Genomic DNA, 17,794 nt, shown 5'->3' with positions numbered 1-17,794 from the left:
CTGACACATTACTACACACAGAAAAAGAACAAGCGTCAGAGGTCACAAACAAAATCTAAAATTCATGATCTCATCAGACTTTTTTTGCGGTTCTGTCGAGGGTAACACACAATGGGTACATTTGTTGCTCATTCTCATTTATGTATACTCCTTAAAAGTCGTGTTTTGTTGCGTTGAAAAAGCTAATCCATCCAACACAACAAACTTCTTTGGAATTATCCAATTACTTAACATTTTAGGATTTTAAAAAACTAAATCCTCGCGGACGAAGTCGCGGGCATCAGCTAGTGTAAAATCATCCTCATCATTATCAACCCATCGCCGGCTCACTGCATAGCACGGGTCGCCTCCCAGAGTGAGAAGGGTTTTGGCCATAGTCTACCACGCTGGCCATGTGCGGATTGGTAGACTTCACACACCTTTGAGAACATTATGGAGAGCTCTCAGGCATGCAGGTTTCCTCACGATGTTTTCCTTCACCGTTAAAGCAAGTGATAATTTACCATATATACTTAATGATTAGATAATGGAACCCTCGTAGCTTTAGTTTTAAGTTTGTGTAATAATTATCACCACTATGTTATCTTACAAATCTAACACCATACCAGACCATCAATAAGAGTAATTTATTACCTATTTCGAATAAATCATTTGACTTTGACTTTGACTTTGATTAATTACTTAAAACGTACATAACTTGGAAAAGTTAGAAGTGCGTGCCCGGGATCGAACCCTCGACCTCCGATTAGGAGGCGGACGTCCTAACCGCTAGGCTATCACAGCTTACGAAGCTGTGTGTTTAAAATAACCTACCCTAAATCGGAACATCGGACATTTCCTGCACTCGGTTGAACACGTGACAGTTTCACACGCCTGCACCCGCTGTCACGTTGTCAGTTTCAGCGCCATTTGTCTTTGACGTGACGATCAAACATAGCAAGCCATCCGAGCGTAGCTAAACCACATTATGTTTTTCATTCCATACGTCGCGTCGTTGAATGAGAACACAAGTGCTGTGGTCTTATAAGTAGAGGTTCCGTGTTCGATTCCTGGCAGGGGCAATTTGAGACTGTAGTTTTCTAAATTGTCTCTGATCTGGTCTGGTGGGATGCTACGGCCGTGGCTAGTTACCATCCTACCGGCAAAGTCTGCCGCTAAGCGATTTAGCATTAGTGTTATTTAAATCTATATAATATAAATAAAATTCAGTCCTGACTGACTGACTGACATATATATCAACGCACAGCCTAAACCGCTGGTCCTAAAGACTTGAAATTTGGAGGGTCTATTCTCTGTGAAGAGTAGGTATCCACTAAGAAAGGATTTTTCGAAATTCTACCCCTAAGTGGGTTAAATGGGGGATGGAAGTTTGTATGAAAGTCCGTCATTTTTCAAGTTATTTGCATGAAAATTGGTATTTGGGTTTTTGGTCACAAATGAAAAAATACGTGTTTCTTTGCTTAACTTTTTTTTCGGCTCCTTTTTCGTGTCTTACGCCGCTTTTTTACGCTTATGCCGTATTATATTAACGCTATTCATATGATTTTTCACATGATACCAATGAAATGTTCCTTCCCTGCTAGTAACAACATTATTTCTCATTGCCAATTACTATCAATAGGTAAATGTTCGATCAATCTAATTAGTCATGTAGGAGAGGTGACTGTTTCATAGGTCGCTCCCGGATGTTGGGAACGCTTCCGGTAAGGAAATTGAGTTTGTTATACTACTTTAAATTATGTTTGAGGCTATGTTAGTGCTTTACGTGTAAAGTTTAAATGTTTATATACTTTTAGGTCTTCAAATGATGTTTTCCTTCACCGATCAAGCAAGTGATATTTCATTGCTTAAAACGCACAAAGCTCCGAGAAGTTACAAGGTGCGTGCTCGGGATCGAACTCCTGATCTCTCGATTAAGAGGCGGACCACCACTAGGCTAGCACGTCTGCATGCCTGAGAGATCTCCATAATGTCCTCCAAAGCCCATAATGATGACAAGGGAGGATAGAGAAAAGCTAGAAAAAAAGGAGAGAGAGCAACCAGAGGGTCAGTACGAAGAATGTAATACGGTTCCGTGTTGATCTCGCAGAGGGGGAGGTTCTTTTAGTCCGTGCAAGTCGGACACACCCTGTCGACAGACAGATGTCCGATAGGGATTTTTCCTCCTCCTAAAGAAAAAAAAATATCCTTCAAGGTGTGTGAAGTCTGCCAATCCACACTTGGCCAGCGTGGTAGACTATGGCCAAATCACTTCTTATTCTGAGGTGACGACCGGTGCTCTGTAGTTAGCCGGTCGGGGTGAGGGGTTGGTGATGACAATGATGATGATAATGATAAGGACTTAATTAGCTAGGTGCTATAAAGTTTGTCAACCGGTGGTGAACCGTGAATCTTTTTCTGTACCATCCTAAAAAGCTAGCAGACAGACACACTGTCGCATTTATAATTATTAGTATGGATATTTGTTTTTTTTACGTTTTAAAAACGTACTTACTACTTACTAAAATATTACTGTAAACACAAATGTGAAAAAATACAAAATTCGCTCTGATAGTGCCCGCTCGGAACATAAGCCTGCTTTTAATCAGACTTACTGCAATGGCTTCGGCTTGTGTTAACAGGCAAGTAGTATGGAGCCCGAGAGTGCAGATAAGCCCTGCCTCCATTTAGAACGAAACCCGCTTTAGCACAACAGCTGCATTTGCCCAAACCATTTACTGAAACTTTACCAACACTACACATTCCATAATTCTAACATCCATATAATATTTACTGTACACTACGAATACATTTTTGACTTTGATCACGACCCTTTTAGATTTCTGGAGAAGCTAGCAAATGTGACCGCAATATAATAATATACGAGTTAGCATCATGAGCGGAGGGTTTTCCATTTTCGCCCTCAAAACCATTTCGTACGTGAGTTGAAAACATTTTTTTGTTACTTATTTATAATGTGAGGTTATCAAAATCTTCATTTCCTTGGAAAAATCTATAGATAATCTACATAGTAATTTTCATAAGGATATTTTGAAGAGATCAGCAGTTTTTAGTATTAAATCTCAATCTAAAAAGCTTTCCTGACTGACTGATCCATCAACGCCATCAAATGATGACTGTAGATTCTTTTTAAAACCTAGGCACTCACTTAGAAAGGACTTTTGGAAATCCATGATGTAATTGGGCTTTCGGTTAAAAAAACACGTATTTCACGAATTTGGGAAATTTGGGGAAAATTTTGGAAAGCTCCTTGGGACTAAACCTTGAGGATAAACAGGAGTCAAAAATTTGTATGATAGTCCCTCATTTTTCAAGTATATATTCATGTAAACTGGTACTTATTTAAGTTTTCAGTTAAAAATTAACCAACGCATTCCAGGATATTTGAAAATTCCAGCCCTCACCGATTTTCCAAGGTTCAACTCGAGCAAAGTCGGGGCAGGTCAGTAGTGTTCACATAAAATAATATTATCTATACTTAATATTTAGTATGAATATTGAATTCAGCGAACGACTCTTCAATGCGACCTGCCTACTTCATAAATCGAACACAGCTTTATTTATCAAAGAGAAGATCTACCATAATACATGAAAACGTAACTAAGTGTTTCATACGAACCAGGAATATCAGATTAATTTAGAACATCGCTTAAATTTTCGCTAGAAGTGCAATGCTTAGTTTGCTCTCCTTTATAAATAATTCAAACATTTTCCTTTGCTTTTGCTTGTAGCACACAAGCGTCGATAACGTCGATATAGTAATTTTGCGCAATTTAGCGGTTTAATACATTCTCAAAAGAGGCAAATAATGCATTATCAAATGAAATTCTGATCAAAATGATTTAGATACTTATATGATATAACTTTATTAATATTTTAAATTCTCTACCTATTTACTAACTTTTATGCCTAATAGAGAGAGAGTCAGCGACCTCAGAGCCAGGCCTTCGTTATTTTATAAAAGCTGAAAGTTTCTCTGTGTATTGTCCCCAATACAAGGAGCAACGATCAGCGACTATTAAGTTTGGATCATGGTGGCTTTGGGAAATAACAGGTAACAAAGGTGTAAAAAATCTTACGTCAAACTATAAAGTCTGCCAGAGACTTAGTGTTATGGCAACCCCGTGCCAGACGCCCTTAATGTTTGAAAGTTTAAGGGTGTCTGGCAGGGGGCTAACCACTGCCACTTCAGCTTGCTGATAGTTTAGACTATATCAGTGACCTTGGTTCTCCTGAAAGTTTCCTGGATAATTTGTAGATCAAGCAAGACCAAGCCAAGTTGTCTTGGACCTTGGTCATGTCTTGGTCTTTTCTAAATCGTGATTTAGTCTTGTCTTGATCTTGTCGTAATTTTTGACGTATTTGATAATTTATTATCTGTACCTAATTGTATTTTTTTATTTTTCTTTAGCTTAATATTGCACTAAATAAGAAACAAAAATTATAGAATTAACGAACAAAAAACTTTGTTCATTAATGATTTTGACGCAATTTAACTAAAATGAAAAACATGAGGTACTTATTTTTAGATAATTAATTATTATGAAATGCTATCATCTTAGCATAACCTATAATTATTACAACATGAAGCAATGTAGTTATGTTTTTAATTTATTTTTTAAAAATCCAGCACTCTAGATACGATTCCGTATTAATTTTAAATTTTAAAGTCAAACGTTCAGCTGAAAGAGCCAAACGACTTTGCTCGGGATGTTATTATAAGCTACAATGTTAGTTGAAAGTTGTGAAAGTTTTCGTTGTTAATGGAAATTAAGCTATAAATTTTCCTGTCTAATGCATGTTTCACATTAACTAGTGGGCAACAAAAAGTTAATTAACGCGAATATGATATTAATGTTTAAATAGAAAATTTGTTGTTTATGAAAAGTTGAAAACAGAACAGTGCGTGTTGCCAGTGATGGCATACAGACCTAATATAGATCCAAGACATGGTCGCTAACTAGATAATATGAGCCTCATAAGAAATCTCAGTGCACTCAGCGAGCGATGGAGAGAGCTACGCTTGGAGTTACTCAGATCAAATCAGAAATTAGGAGATCCGTTGGAGAACCAGAGTATAGCTCAAAGAACCGATATAGCTCAGCGGGTGGCGAAGCTGAAGTGGCAATGGGCAGGGTACATATTTCGATAAACTGATAGACGTTGGGGTCCCAAGGTGCTGGAATGGCGACCTTGCACTGGAAAGCGCAGCCTTGGAAGACCTCCCACTAGGGGGACGGACGACATCAGGCAAGTCGCATAGAGCCGCTGGATTCAGGCGGCGTATAACCTTGGCGTGTGGAAGCCCCCACAAGATACCTAAGGTACTTGATACAAATAAGGCCTATGCTCGAAAAAGGCCTACTCTCCCGAAAACCCGGTTAAATAAATGTAACATAAAAGATTCTTCACGCACATACATACTACGGCCGAACGAACGAACGAACGATTAGGTACGAACTGCTCAGGCGCCCTGCGCCTATTCCCTGAGCTTGTTGCGACACCTTCTTTGTGGAAGTCGGGTTTTCCGCGGCGCACTATAAAATTTTCGTAATAACAAGGCAAGTTATTAGGTTTTATATTGACATTTTATATAAACTAATAAGTAGTTATAATACCTTAGCCATTATATTAGATAATTATTGCTTTCATTTTCATCATTTTGAATAATGGAACGAATTATGGAACTTTATATTTTATCTGGTACGGTACCGAATAAGGCCCTAGGCCTTAATTGTAACCCTAGGCCTTAATATAAATCCCGCATTTTAATACGCATTTTGATGTCTAGCTCTCAAAGTACTACGAATAACTAAATCTAAAAAGGCTCCTAAACGTGCTACTTGGTCGGAAGAAAGCTTAGCAGCCTGCAGCGGCAGTTTAGTGCCTTGTACACAGCAGTGCAATTTAATAAGGCCTATATATTTTTTATTTTTTTTGGTAAAAAATCGGTTTTTTTTACAGAATGTGTGCTTTATTTATTTAATTACGAGTGACAATATTTTTTTAAATAGTTTATTCATATTATTGTTAATATGAGAGCTTAAGTCTGACAAGCCATCTGTGTTTATAAATGTTTAATTACTGTAATAAAAAGCTTAGTTATCAAAAGATAAAAGGTAAATAAAGGCTGTAAAATAGTATTTTTTTAAATAAATAGATTTTTAACAAGATTTTATGAGTTTAAAGTTTACATGCCTTATTTGGTAGATGTAATTTATTATGGCCACTAGCTAAGGTTTTTGTATTGTTGATTTTGTCTTCATTTTATTAGATATTGCTAATGTTTTACTCCATTAATTTGATATTAATAAACATCTAATACTAATTTATTGAAGTTTTTTTGATACACACCTATATTTATTTTGTAATCAACTATTTAAATAAGGTAGGCCTTATTTGTATCAGTTACCTTATATGTCCAACTGTGGACGTGTATCAGTTGATGATAATGATGGCGATGAGGAGGAAATTTGTTAAACAAAGATACCTACTTAGTTTAGACAAAGTTATTTTCCATTCGAAATTCCGAGATATACCTACCTAATTTTAAACATGTCTGTTTCGCTAACCTAATTTCAGCGTTCTCGCGTCTATTTGTGATTAGGGTTTCAGAAAGACCCCGCCCTTCAAATTAATTGTTTGAAAATAAAGGTGCTCGTATACTGAGTTGACACCCAAGACCTGAAAGAAGCATAAGAGTCGTAAGGCGCAAAGTACACCAGCGGAGACGAGGCGCCGCGCAACGTCTTTCTTGATAACAGCTCAAAGTAACCTTTATTTTACTGTTTGGCCGCGAGATGTGTTCTTTGTAAAGAGTAGGTAGGTATCCACTTTCTACTAAAGGATTTTTCGGAATTCTACCCCTAAGTGGATTAAATGGGGGTTTGAAATTTATGTAGTCCACGCAGACTAAGTCGCGAGCATAAGCTAGTAGGTACATACATAAAGTTGGTTATTGTTAGTCACATTGGTTATTGAATTAGACACCTGCTCTTGGATTTATGGATGTAACTGTTTTTTGAGGGTTCCGTAGCTCAAAAGGAAAGGAACCATCATAGGATCACTTTGTTGTCTGTCTGTCTGTCTGTCCGTCTGTCCGTCGTGTCTGGTACGTCCCGTATACCTAGATTCATGAAATTTAGTAGGTAGGTATATCTTATAGCACAAGTAAAGCAATACATCCGAAAACCGTTTTGTGGTTACATCACAGAAAGAAATTTAAAATGTGTTCAAAAACAAATAATTAGTATTGTCAATTTTCCAATTAAGAGAAGTATCAAATTGAGTATCATATTATGAAAGAACTTTACTTGTTTTATTTATTTTTATGTATAATAGTTTTTGATTTATCGTGCAAAATGTCGAAAAAATACGACTGTGGTACGGGACCCTCGGTGCGCGAGTTTGGACTCGCACTTGGCCGGTTTTTTAATTAAAGGTCTTAAAATTACATACATAACTTTTTAACTGACTGTTCCTTTTATTTTTGAACTTGTTTTGGTAGTAATAGAAAATAAACATGAGTTCAAACAAATACCAGTGGTATTAGTTGTACGTATTAGAATGGAATAAATCTTAAATATATAAAAGGAAAAGGTGACTGACTGACTGACTGACTGATCTATCAACGCACAGCTCAAACTACTGGACGGATCGGGCTGAAATTTGGCATGCAGATAGCTATTATGATGTAGGCATCCGCTAGGAAAGGATTTTTGAAAATTCAACCCCTAAGGGGGTGAAATAGGGGTTTGAAATTTGTGTAGTCCACGCGGACGAAGTCGCAAGCATAAGCTAGTCACAAATAAAACATCAAATTTTTGTACATGGTAAGATACACTTACCCAGGTTACAAAATATATGGCGTACCTACTGCGCTATGTTTTTTAGTTGAATTTTTAGTTTTTTTTTTTAGAAATTTTTGTTGAAGTTCTTAGATATTCTGTGTGTTTTAGGGCAATATGTAGACCGTACCTACTGTGAAAGAGTGAAAACTAGATCCCTTTTGATACTCCGTCAGCCTATGAAAGTGATATTTCACAACACGTCCACACGATGATCCTTGTTGTGTCCACTACTCGTAGAAACATAGGAAAATTACGCTATTTCGACGATACCAGAATGCTTTTAAAGAAATTTATTATGTTTCAAACTAAATTATAACTTGTAATAACATTTGAATAATTCAGTGCAAAGTAATTTTCGAAAATGGAGAGAATTCAAATTACTGCGAACGATTTTCATACATGAAGGTACTAGGTATAGCGTTTCATAATGCGAAAAGGCGGAAATTTGTCTTTTTCTGTGTACCTATTCAATTTAAAAAAAACTGGCCAAGTGCGAATCAGACTCGCGCACTGAGGGTTCCGTACTACAATCGTATTTTATCGACATTTTGCACGATAAATAAAAAACTACTTACTAGATCTCGTTCAAACCAATTTTCGGTGGAAGTTTGCATGGTATATTTTTTAGTTTAGTTTAGTTTTATTTTTTAAGACCTATCCATAGAACCCCGTAGGGGAAAGCAGGTAGGATTCGTATACTTTTTACTCTAGGTCATGTAAAAACAAAACTAATAAATATTTCAAAATAATTTCAACGCTGCTGGGTTACCTAGTTATCTGGCTTTAATTATAGTGTAGTTCAGTGTTGATGCAAAGTAAGATGACAAAGCTATGATGAATTTCCCAAAAAATGGAAATCGTACGAAAGCACCCCACACGCGAGGTAGCTTCGTACATCGACTAGGGTACATTCGTACATAGTGGGGAGCCTTCGTACACAGGAATTAAAAAGGCTATTTTATATGAAATTAAACATTTATTGATATCAAAATGAACACAGAATCAACCTTAAGTATAGTAATAATTAACAATATGGTGTTTACAAACAATTTGTTACAATTTAAGTCATTCATTAATCAACATTCTAATTTACCGTTATAGTAACTCGCGTTTCATCTCTGTAGCCTTCTGTTTTCTCTCTTGTTCTTCTTTTTTCATCTTTTTTCTCTTTCCTTTTCTATCAGTCTATTTTTTTCGGGATTATATGTTATATCCTTAATTTTTCTAATACTTTTCCTTTCTTTGTGTCTTTTTAGGTGCATTCTCATTCACTTTAGGCGAAGGTAAAAGATTGCATAATTTCTGGCGTCATCATCCCACAGTTGATGTAGATGGTGATGGAGGTGGCAATCTTGATGATAGATCTTGTTGAGTAAGAGTTATTTCTTTGGGAGTTGAATTGGGATAGCGCCTATGTCAAAAATAAACGATTTCTTAGTAATTATTATTAAACAGAGGGTCTTCCAAATTTCGTGAAATCCACGTCCATTGTAAGTTTTAACCATTCAAAACTGATTCTAAAGTTGTCGATTTAAATATAAAGAGTACGTCAAATGTTTATGACGTCATATCTATGTATATCTTTTATACAAGCTGCCATAGGTACTAAGCCAGCGTTTTGACGTTTGATAAGAAGTTGCTAATTTGACTTATAGCGCGGCTCACGACAGGCATGAAACTTCGAAGAAAGAAAACATCGAGGTTTCACCCACACTGGCAGGCGTCAAATGTCGCCTATATTTGACGCTCGGTAGGCTATGAAACTACTAGGTATTTTTGAATTAACGACACCCCTAGCCTAATATTTAGCAGATGTCGATTTCAGGATCAAACCGAAAGTTTCTTCACTCTAGTTCTACTCTGCTAGTCTAGGCACCACCACTATTTGTTGCATGTTATCATCTGGGAGTGGTTTAGAATTGGAATCCCATAACCCAGTTAGTGCAAAAACGATCTGAACTCACGCGGGGTGCATTCGTAAAGTATGAATCCACCCCACTCCTAACTGCACGAAGGTACCCCAACCAAAAAAATCAAACATAATCAATAATCAAATAAATTTAAAATAAAAATAACGGTGAAGGTTATGCAAAAATTAATGTTTACACATGAATCTAAGGCACTTATCCAAAGACAATTATATGTTACTTTAACAATTTGAGCCAAGCTTATTACGAATTAATGTCGTCAAAGATGAGTCGAAAAATTATTTTCGCGGTGTGAAAACACGTTTTGACTTATTCTAAAAAAACTGACTGTCTTACAGCCACTGCACTTAGCTGTGAGCCTATGAATATGAGCGGGCCTCACATATACAAAAACACAAACGCGTCACTATGTAGCATAGTATAGATATGACTGTTGTACGAATGCTCCCTCTGTACGAATCCTACCTGCTTTCCCCTACGTATGGGTTGATGAAAAAAATTTTTGAGAGTACGTGGCCGAAAGTAATGTACATCGGCCTTTAGAATGACATTTTGGCTTTGTAGAGCGGTGTCTCTGTCACTCATACCTATCTGACGTTTTGTCGGTCTCAACGACAGGGACAACGCTCTACAAATTTATGTAAGTACATTACTTTTGGCCGCGTACTGTATCTACCTGCTCTATGTATGAATAATATAATATCACTATCTTTACCAGACTCTGACGTCACTTTTACGATAATGTAACTTATATTGAAAGTATGTTAATTTAAAATGTTTAGTAGACATATATTATGATGACTATTCTGAGCTATCAAGTACCAACGTGTTTGTAAGTATTAGCTCAGAATACCTACATAATAGCTTGGCATTAGGTGCAAGTCCTTTTTTGAAGCCTGATGAACGATGTATCCTAATCCTAATCTACACTAATATTATAAAGAGGAAAACTTTGTTTGTTTGTTTGTTTGTTTGTTTGTTTGTTTGTTTGTTTGTACTGAATAGGCTCAAAAACTACTGGACCGATTTTAAAAATTCTTTCACCATTCGAAAGCTACATTATCCACGAGTAACATAGGCTATATTTTATTTTGGAAAAAAAATAGGGTTCCGTAAGATATTTGGGTTTTTCGGACACAAGGTGTAAAAAATCAACCAGAAAAGTTACTTATTTTGCGTACGCTGCCTAAACTATAAAAGATAGAACCATAAAATGTTCTAATTAATTGTAGATCTTATAAATATCTACAAAAAAGTCCGCGACACACTATACCCATCTATGTCGAGTGAGGCACATCAACCATTTTTTTATTTAAAAATCTTGAATTTTTTTTGGACTACATTTAAACGCGTTTATTTTACTCATGCTATTAATCCTTATCAAAATAAATGATTTCATCACTAAGAACAGTTTATGGAGATAATATTTGGTCTTTGAATGATTAAAATTGGACGTTTGGTTTTGAAGTTATGGCGAAATTAAAATATTACGATTTCTGCTGCACGGCCCGTTGTATTATATAAAGAGGTAATGTCGTTAAGTTTGTTTGTAGGGGGTAATCTTTAGAACTACTGAACCGATTTTAAAAATTCTTTCACCAGTAGAAAGCTACATTATTCCTGAGTGACATAGGCTATACGGGATCTTTAAAAACCTAAATCTACGCGGGCGAAGCCGCGGGGATCAGCTAGTAATATTATAAATGTGAAAGTGTGAAAGTGTGGATGTTTGGATGTTTGGATGTTTGTTACTCAATCATGCAAAAACTACTGGACGGATTTGGCTGAAATTTGGAATGGAGATAGATTATACCCTGGATTAACACATAGGCTACTTTTTATCCCGGAAAATCAAAGGGTTCCCGCGGGATTTTGAAAAACGTAAATCCACGCGGATGAAGTCGCGGGCATCAGCTAGTAAACTATAAAGTCTACGTAAGTCTAGTAAGTCTGCTGTTGTTACACTGCAAGGCAAAGGACTCCTCTCTCAAAGGACATAAGGACATGTGCTATCAGTTACCTCACGCCGCTGCTCTAAGTTGGTTTGTAATTTGTTTAAAACTTTTTAAGAAATAATAGTCAGCAGTCCATAACTAGATTAACACTTAATTTTGAGGTAATCATTGATTAAAATCGCAATTATCAGGGTTTGCCACTGTTATAAAATATATTATATTATAGTACTAATCTATAATTAATTGAAAATCAGGTTGTTGATCGACGTAAACCTACTTACTGATACATACCTAAATTTTACATTGTTATTGATTTACTAATGATAAGTATCATTTATTATATTCACTTACACACACACCCACACCCACACACACACAAACACCCACACACCCACACAACCATACACCCACACACATACGCATATACACACGCCATGTGAATTTTTATTTTATTCTATTTTATTTTACTTATTTATCTTATTTTATTGTTTTATTTAGATTTTATTATTAAGTAATAGTTAGATATTCAATAATTGTTTTTTAAATTAAAAAGCTTATGTAACAGGGAAGGCACTGGCTCCCATGACAGTTTCTACTTCTTTGGGAGCCAGTGGTCAAAGTCTTATGTGTCAAATCTTTTTTGCAAATAAAGATATATTATTATTATATTATTATATCTTACTTTAAAAGTAAACATCGTGTTGGACACAGATTTAATAATTAGAAAACTCTTATATAATTATGTAAAATGGTGTTTTCCTTCTATTGTTTAGTTAATAGCTTAGCTTAACTCAAGTTAAAAAAGGACAATGCTTGAACAATGTTTTCGGTGAGTAGGTATCTACTAATCTACCGAGGTTGCTATAGGCCAACTATAACAACAACTGATTATAGTTACTTTCTAGTGGGATTTTAAAACAAGGTGGTTCTGTAAAAACTTCTGAGTTCTAATTTTTAACAAAAATTTACATAATACTGTCTCGACCAACTACTGACAATAGGTCGATACCCGTCTACCTAACATTTTTGTCGATTGTGTAAACTTGTTATCAAATCTTATTTAATACCTTAGCTAAGCCACACGAGTAGAATCTACTCCTAAGGCTAAGCTGAACCAAAAAGGCATTACTTTATTGATAAAATATTTTTGTACTATCTGCAATAACAATAAATAAAATATTAGGTATGATCAACGCAAGTTAATATCAAAATATCAAGTTGATACGATGCAATATAATATTTTTATCTTGAGATATTTAGGAACACAATAATTTATCTCACACGTGCTACAGGTCGAGATATAGCAATCGGCGGAAGGACGCCCCGCACACCCGCACGTCATCCGCGCTATCCCGCACCGGGCTAGCGCGGGGTCTGTGCGGTTGTGAGGGGCGTCTCCACCCCGAATGGCATCTCAACCTGTCGCGTACTATAGTACTATCGTGTAACATTCAAAGATCTTAAAAATAATAATATCCATACCAATCCATACTAATATTAAGTATAAATGCGAAGTGTTTCTGTCTGTCTGTCTGCTAGCTTTTCACGGCTCAACCGTTCAACCGATTTTGACGAAATTTGGTACAGAGATAGCTTGCATCCCGGGGAAGGGCATATAGGCTACTTTTTATCACGGAAAATTAAAGAGTTCCCACGGGATTTTCAAAAACCTAAATTCACGCGGACGAAGTCGCGGGCATCATCTAGTGCTTTTATATTTTGGTAATGTAACGTAAACGACCGCGACATGCGGCCACAAAAGCAAACTTTGACGGCACTTGCATGCAAGCGGTCGACCACCGCGCGCCTACTGTGGCTGCGAAAAGCAACAATAAACGACCACAAAAGCAACCTTTTGCGGCACTTGCATACAAGCGGTTGACCAGCTTCTCATTTTTGGCTGCGAACACACAACTTCGGGCAGCTGCAGGTGGCTGCAGCGAGACTATAACATTTTATCTTCTATAATATGTTAGCGACATTGCTTTGCCTACAGTTGAATTTAAAAAAAGAATTATGAGGAGAGGTAAAAATGGCGGCCATAAGAGCGGGAGCTATTGATTTGAAGCAGGGAAAATTAGAATTTATAATTATGTCTTGAAGAAGTTAATAGTTTAGAACTAAGATTGAAGTTTATTAAGTATTGTCTAAATGGAATAAAGTCAGTTCCTATAAGTTGAGGATATTTTTATTAAATATAAAAATGAATCACTAAATGTGTTGGTCATCGCAAATCTCGAGAACAGCTGAACCGATTTCGCTAATTCGTTTTTATAATATTCCTTGAAGTACGAGGATGGTTCTTAAGGAGAGAAATTTTTAAAAAAATTAAATCGACTGTTAGGCGGAACGAAGTTCGCCAGGGCAGCTAGTAAGTAATAATTTATATTCACAGACGACCAATGCCTAGCGACATTTTTGCCATTGCGTTGTGGTCGTGGTGTGGTCTTTTCAGACAAAAGTCACAGCTTTCAGTGGCTGCACGTCACCCGCGCTATCCCTCACTAGGCAAGCGCGGGAGCCGTGCGGGCGTAGGGGGCGTTCCCTCCCCAATTGCTATCTCGACCTGTCAGGTACATTTTCATTAGTACCTAATTTAATTTTATAATAATTTCTCTGATATTGAGATAATAATAATCGCCCACAAACACCTACCTAAAATTTCAACCCTGTAGACTATATTTTAACGCTTATGATTCATAATATATTATTTTATAATAGGTAGGTGATAGTTACCTACTCACGTGAATGTTATTCACGTGAAACTCCTTCAATACAATCGCTGTAATTCCCCACTTGTAAAGCTGTCAGTTTCAGGGGCTCGTTTTGGCAGACAGCTCAATATCTCCAAATGATATTGTCTGTTCAACAATAAAGGTGCGGTAGCACTAGTGCGTATCATTTACGACTAAACACCAAAACATTTATCATCATCATGATCAACCCATCGCCGGTTCACTATACAGAGAACGGGTCTCCGCTCAGAGTGAGAAGGGTTTTAGCCATAGTCTATCACGCTGGCCATGTGCGGATTGGTAGACTTCACACACCTTTGAGAACATTATGGAGAGCTCTCAGGCATGCAGGTTTCCTCACGATGTTTTCCTTCATCGTTAAAGCGAGCGATATTTAATTTTTAAAACGCACATAACTCCGAAAAGTTGGAGCTGCGTGCCTGGGATCGAACCCTCGACCTCTGACTAGAAGGCGGACGTCCTAACCACTTGGCTATCACAGCTTAAAAAAAATGTATATATCGCTGACTGAAAAGTAGCATAATAGATATGGCCTATGTCCTTACTCCTTAGTAAGGACATAGGCCGGGTGAAGGCCCCAGGATATAAGCTATAACTCTGTACTGTTAAACTGTTGGTCCGTTAAAAGCTAGCAGACAGACAGACACACGTTCGCATTTATATTTATTTTTCTTTCGCGGCTAGAACATATTATTATAGCTATAATCCTGGATATAAGTAGGTAGGTACTTAAATGGTTAGTCGACATAAGCCCGACTAAATATTAAGTATTATATTTTTTTCTACTATAAAAGAGAATAACACAATTTTCAATGCAGCAATTTTCCTTTGGTCAGCGTGTGTGCTGTGTGAAATATAATCAATAGGTAAATAGATGATAAGATAATCTAAATCCAGCGACATTCAAAAGACTGCCGAAATATAATATAATTCATATGTTTAGGGCGTTAGAAATTTTTTGCTATGATTCAATAGGTAGGTAGGTATACGAAATAGGTATGGTAGGTAATTCATTACCAACTTCAGATGATTGTAACAGTGTCAGTTTGAAATCTTTATACCACCTACCTACCTAACTACCCACCTACTAAAATGCGAAACATCAAATAAATTGAGAAGAGTAAAACAAAATTGTTTGACTGGAAATTGGAATATAATGATATGTAATGTCAAATAATACTGAGTTGCATTTTACCAATATCACAATGTATAATAAATAAATATAACACCTGGAATAAAACTCCGTATTTAACCAATACTATACCATAACAGACAAGTGACCTCATTAGCGACTTGAATTAACGATACTTAATTATTTGCGTATTTAATTAATTCCTTACAAGCTTTACAATAATCAAACAACTATCTTTTTACACATCAGAATACAAATTACATCATTATGTAATTTGTTCAGAAATAAAGTTTACAACTCGCTTCGAAGATTCCTTGACCGAATAACTAATATATTCGGCGGGATACTAAGCAAAACATTCGGAATAACTTAAATTTATTCTTAAATTATTATAGGTAGGTAGGCATATTTTTACACTCAAAACATTTACATTCTTATTTCACTCTATTTAGGTAGCATAGATGCAAAGATTTAACGATTAGGTATATTTATTTTTTATTCTTTATAAACAAAATAACCCAAGTTCCACCGAATTGCAGTATTATCTAATTAATAAATATTACTACAGAATATCACACCATTATTATAATAAATATTTAGCATGTATTCATAATATCTATAACATTATGTTATGTCGTTAATTACCCTAACGGATGAAGAACGTTCTTTTATGGCATCTATAGAAATTAATCGTAATATTGTAAGAGTAAATTATAAATTCGTTTACTTAAAGCTAGACCATAATACTTATAACTTAGTATAGTTTTTTTTAAAAAAATTTACAATTGGCCATTCATAGATTGTACTTCAGATTCCTTATCCTGCTTATTTTCGAGCCAAGCAAGTTTATACAATAGAGGCGCAATCGCGCCGCCAAGAGCTGGCCCGAGCCAGTACACCCAATGAGTATTCCAATTACCAGTCCACACGGCAGGTCCTAAGGACCTAGCTGGATTCATACTCGCTCCAGTCAAAGGGCCTCCTGCGAGAGACAAGGCTGCGATAGTGAAACCAAACTTCAAAGGAATCGCATCTTGCTTCTCTTTGTTCACAGGATCCCACACGGCACAGTTAATGAAGCCTAATGCAGTAGACAGTACTATTTCAATTATCAAAGCCTGGTACGTAGCGTGATTCACATGTGGCTGGGTTATACAAACACTTCCTGGGATTAAGTCAATAGGTGAAACAGTTAGCAATAAACCGTATCCGATGACCGCACCACCGCACTGAGCTATAATGTACATTACTGCTAGAGGTAACGATACGCTGCCCCATATTATAGCAGACAATGTGACCGAAGGGTTCATATGCGCTCCAGATATGTGCCCGAATGACGTTATGTTGAACAAAACAACCAGACCGAAAGCAATCGGGCCGTACATCGGGGGCTGGACGGTGAAATCGTCCAGGGGTATGTTCGCCATGCATCCCAAAAATACTAATAACGTGGTCGATACAAACTCGGCTAAAATAACTTTAAATTCCTTGGACCACCATCGCGCTATCTTCTTTACTGGCGAAGTTTTTGTAACTCGTTCCGGAATATTTTGCAAGATGGTCATCTTCAGTAAATATAAATAATGCCAATTCGAAAAGAAATCACTCGTTTCAAAGTAACGCACGCTTTACGTAAACACTATATTAAACCATTTTGTCTCATCACTGAATGGGCTCTCTTATTCACTTGCACAAGTATTTTTGGAACAACACTAGCGAACGCGACAGACGACTGTACTCGGAAGGCGGTCAGGTGAAAATATTGATATTGATGTATCTCTGTATGACTTGAATATTCGCAGCGAGGAGTGAATAATAAGTGACACAGATAGGCCAATGTTATCTGCCAACGAAACTGTGTACAGTGTACACTTATTTTCCTTCCTTGTAGGAAGCTAAAGATCCGTAGCATACTTTATCGTTATACACAACAACGGTCATAATATTATTATGTAATCTAGTGAGCAGAAAAACCGGCTCCGAGCTTACGTTATAAAAGTAACTGTAAGTATGCCTCGAATATCTGTTTGTGTATATTTTTAAATGCAAACTGTTGCTCGTCAAGTAGGTTCCTAATTTAAAACTACATTCCAAGAATGATACCACGCGATACGAGTACATTCGGAAAAATGTATATTTTTATGTTATTCTCGGGTCTCGTACTCTTTTTAAG

General features: G+C 36.5%; 1 protein-coding gene across 1 annotated transcript; it reads right to left on the bottom strand.

Moving 5' to 3' along the window:
* Positions 1-16,104: 16,104 nt before the first annotated feature.
* On the bottom strand, positions 16,105-17,472 carry LOC117986828 (aquaporin-like). Its single transcript, XM_034973749.2, has one exon. It carries the CDS (start codon positions 17,184-17,186, stop codon positions 16,401-16,403), a length of 786 nt encoding a protein of 261 aa, XP_034829640.1. The 5' UTR covers positions 17,187-17,472; the 3' UTR covers positions 16,105-16,400.
* Between the last annotated feature and the right edge of the window lie 322 nt (positions 17,473-17,794).

The sequence above is a fragment of the Maniola hyperantus genome, chromosome 12 (genome assembly GCF_902806685.2).
Source record: "Maniola hyperantus chromosome 12, iAphHyp1.2, whole genome shotgun sequence".
Classification (NCBI taxonomy): Eukaryota; Metazoa; Arthropoda; class Insecta; order Lepidoptera; family Nymphalidae; genus Maniola; species Maniola hyperantus.
Note: the sequence above shows the minus strand (reverse complement) of the source record. Positions and strands in the feature narration are given on the sequence as shown.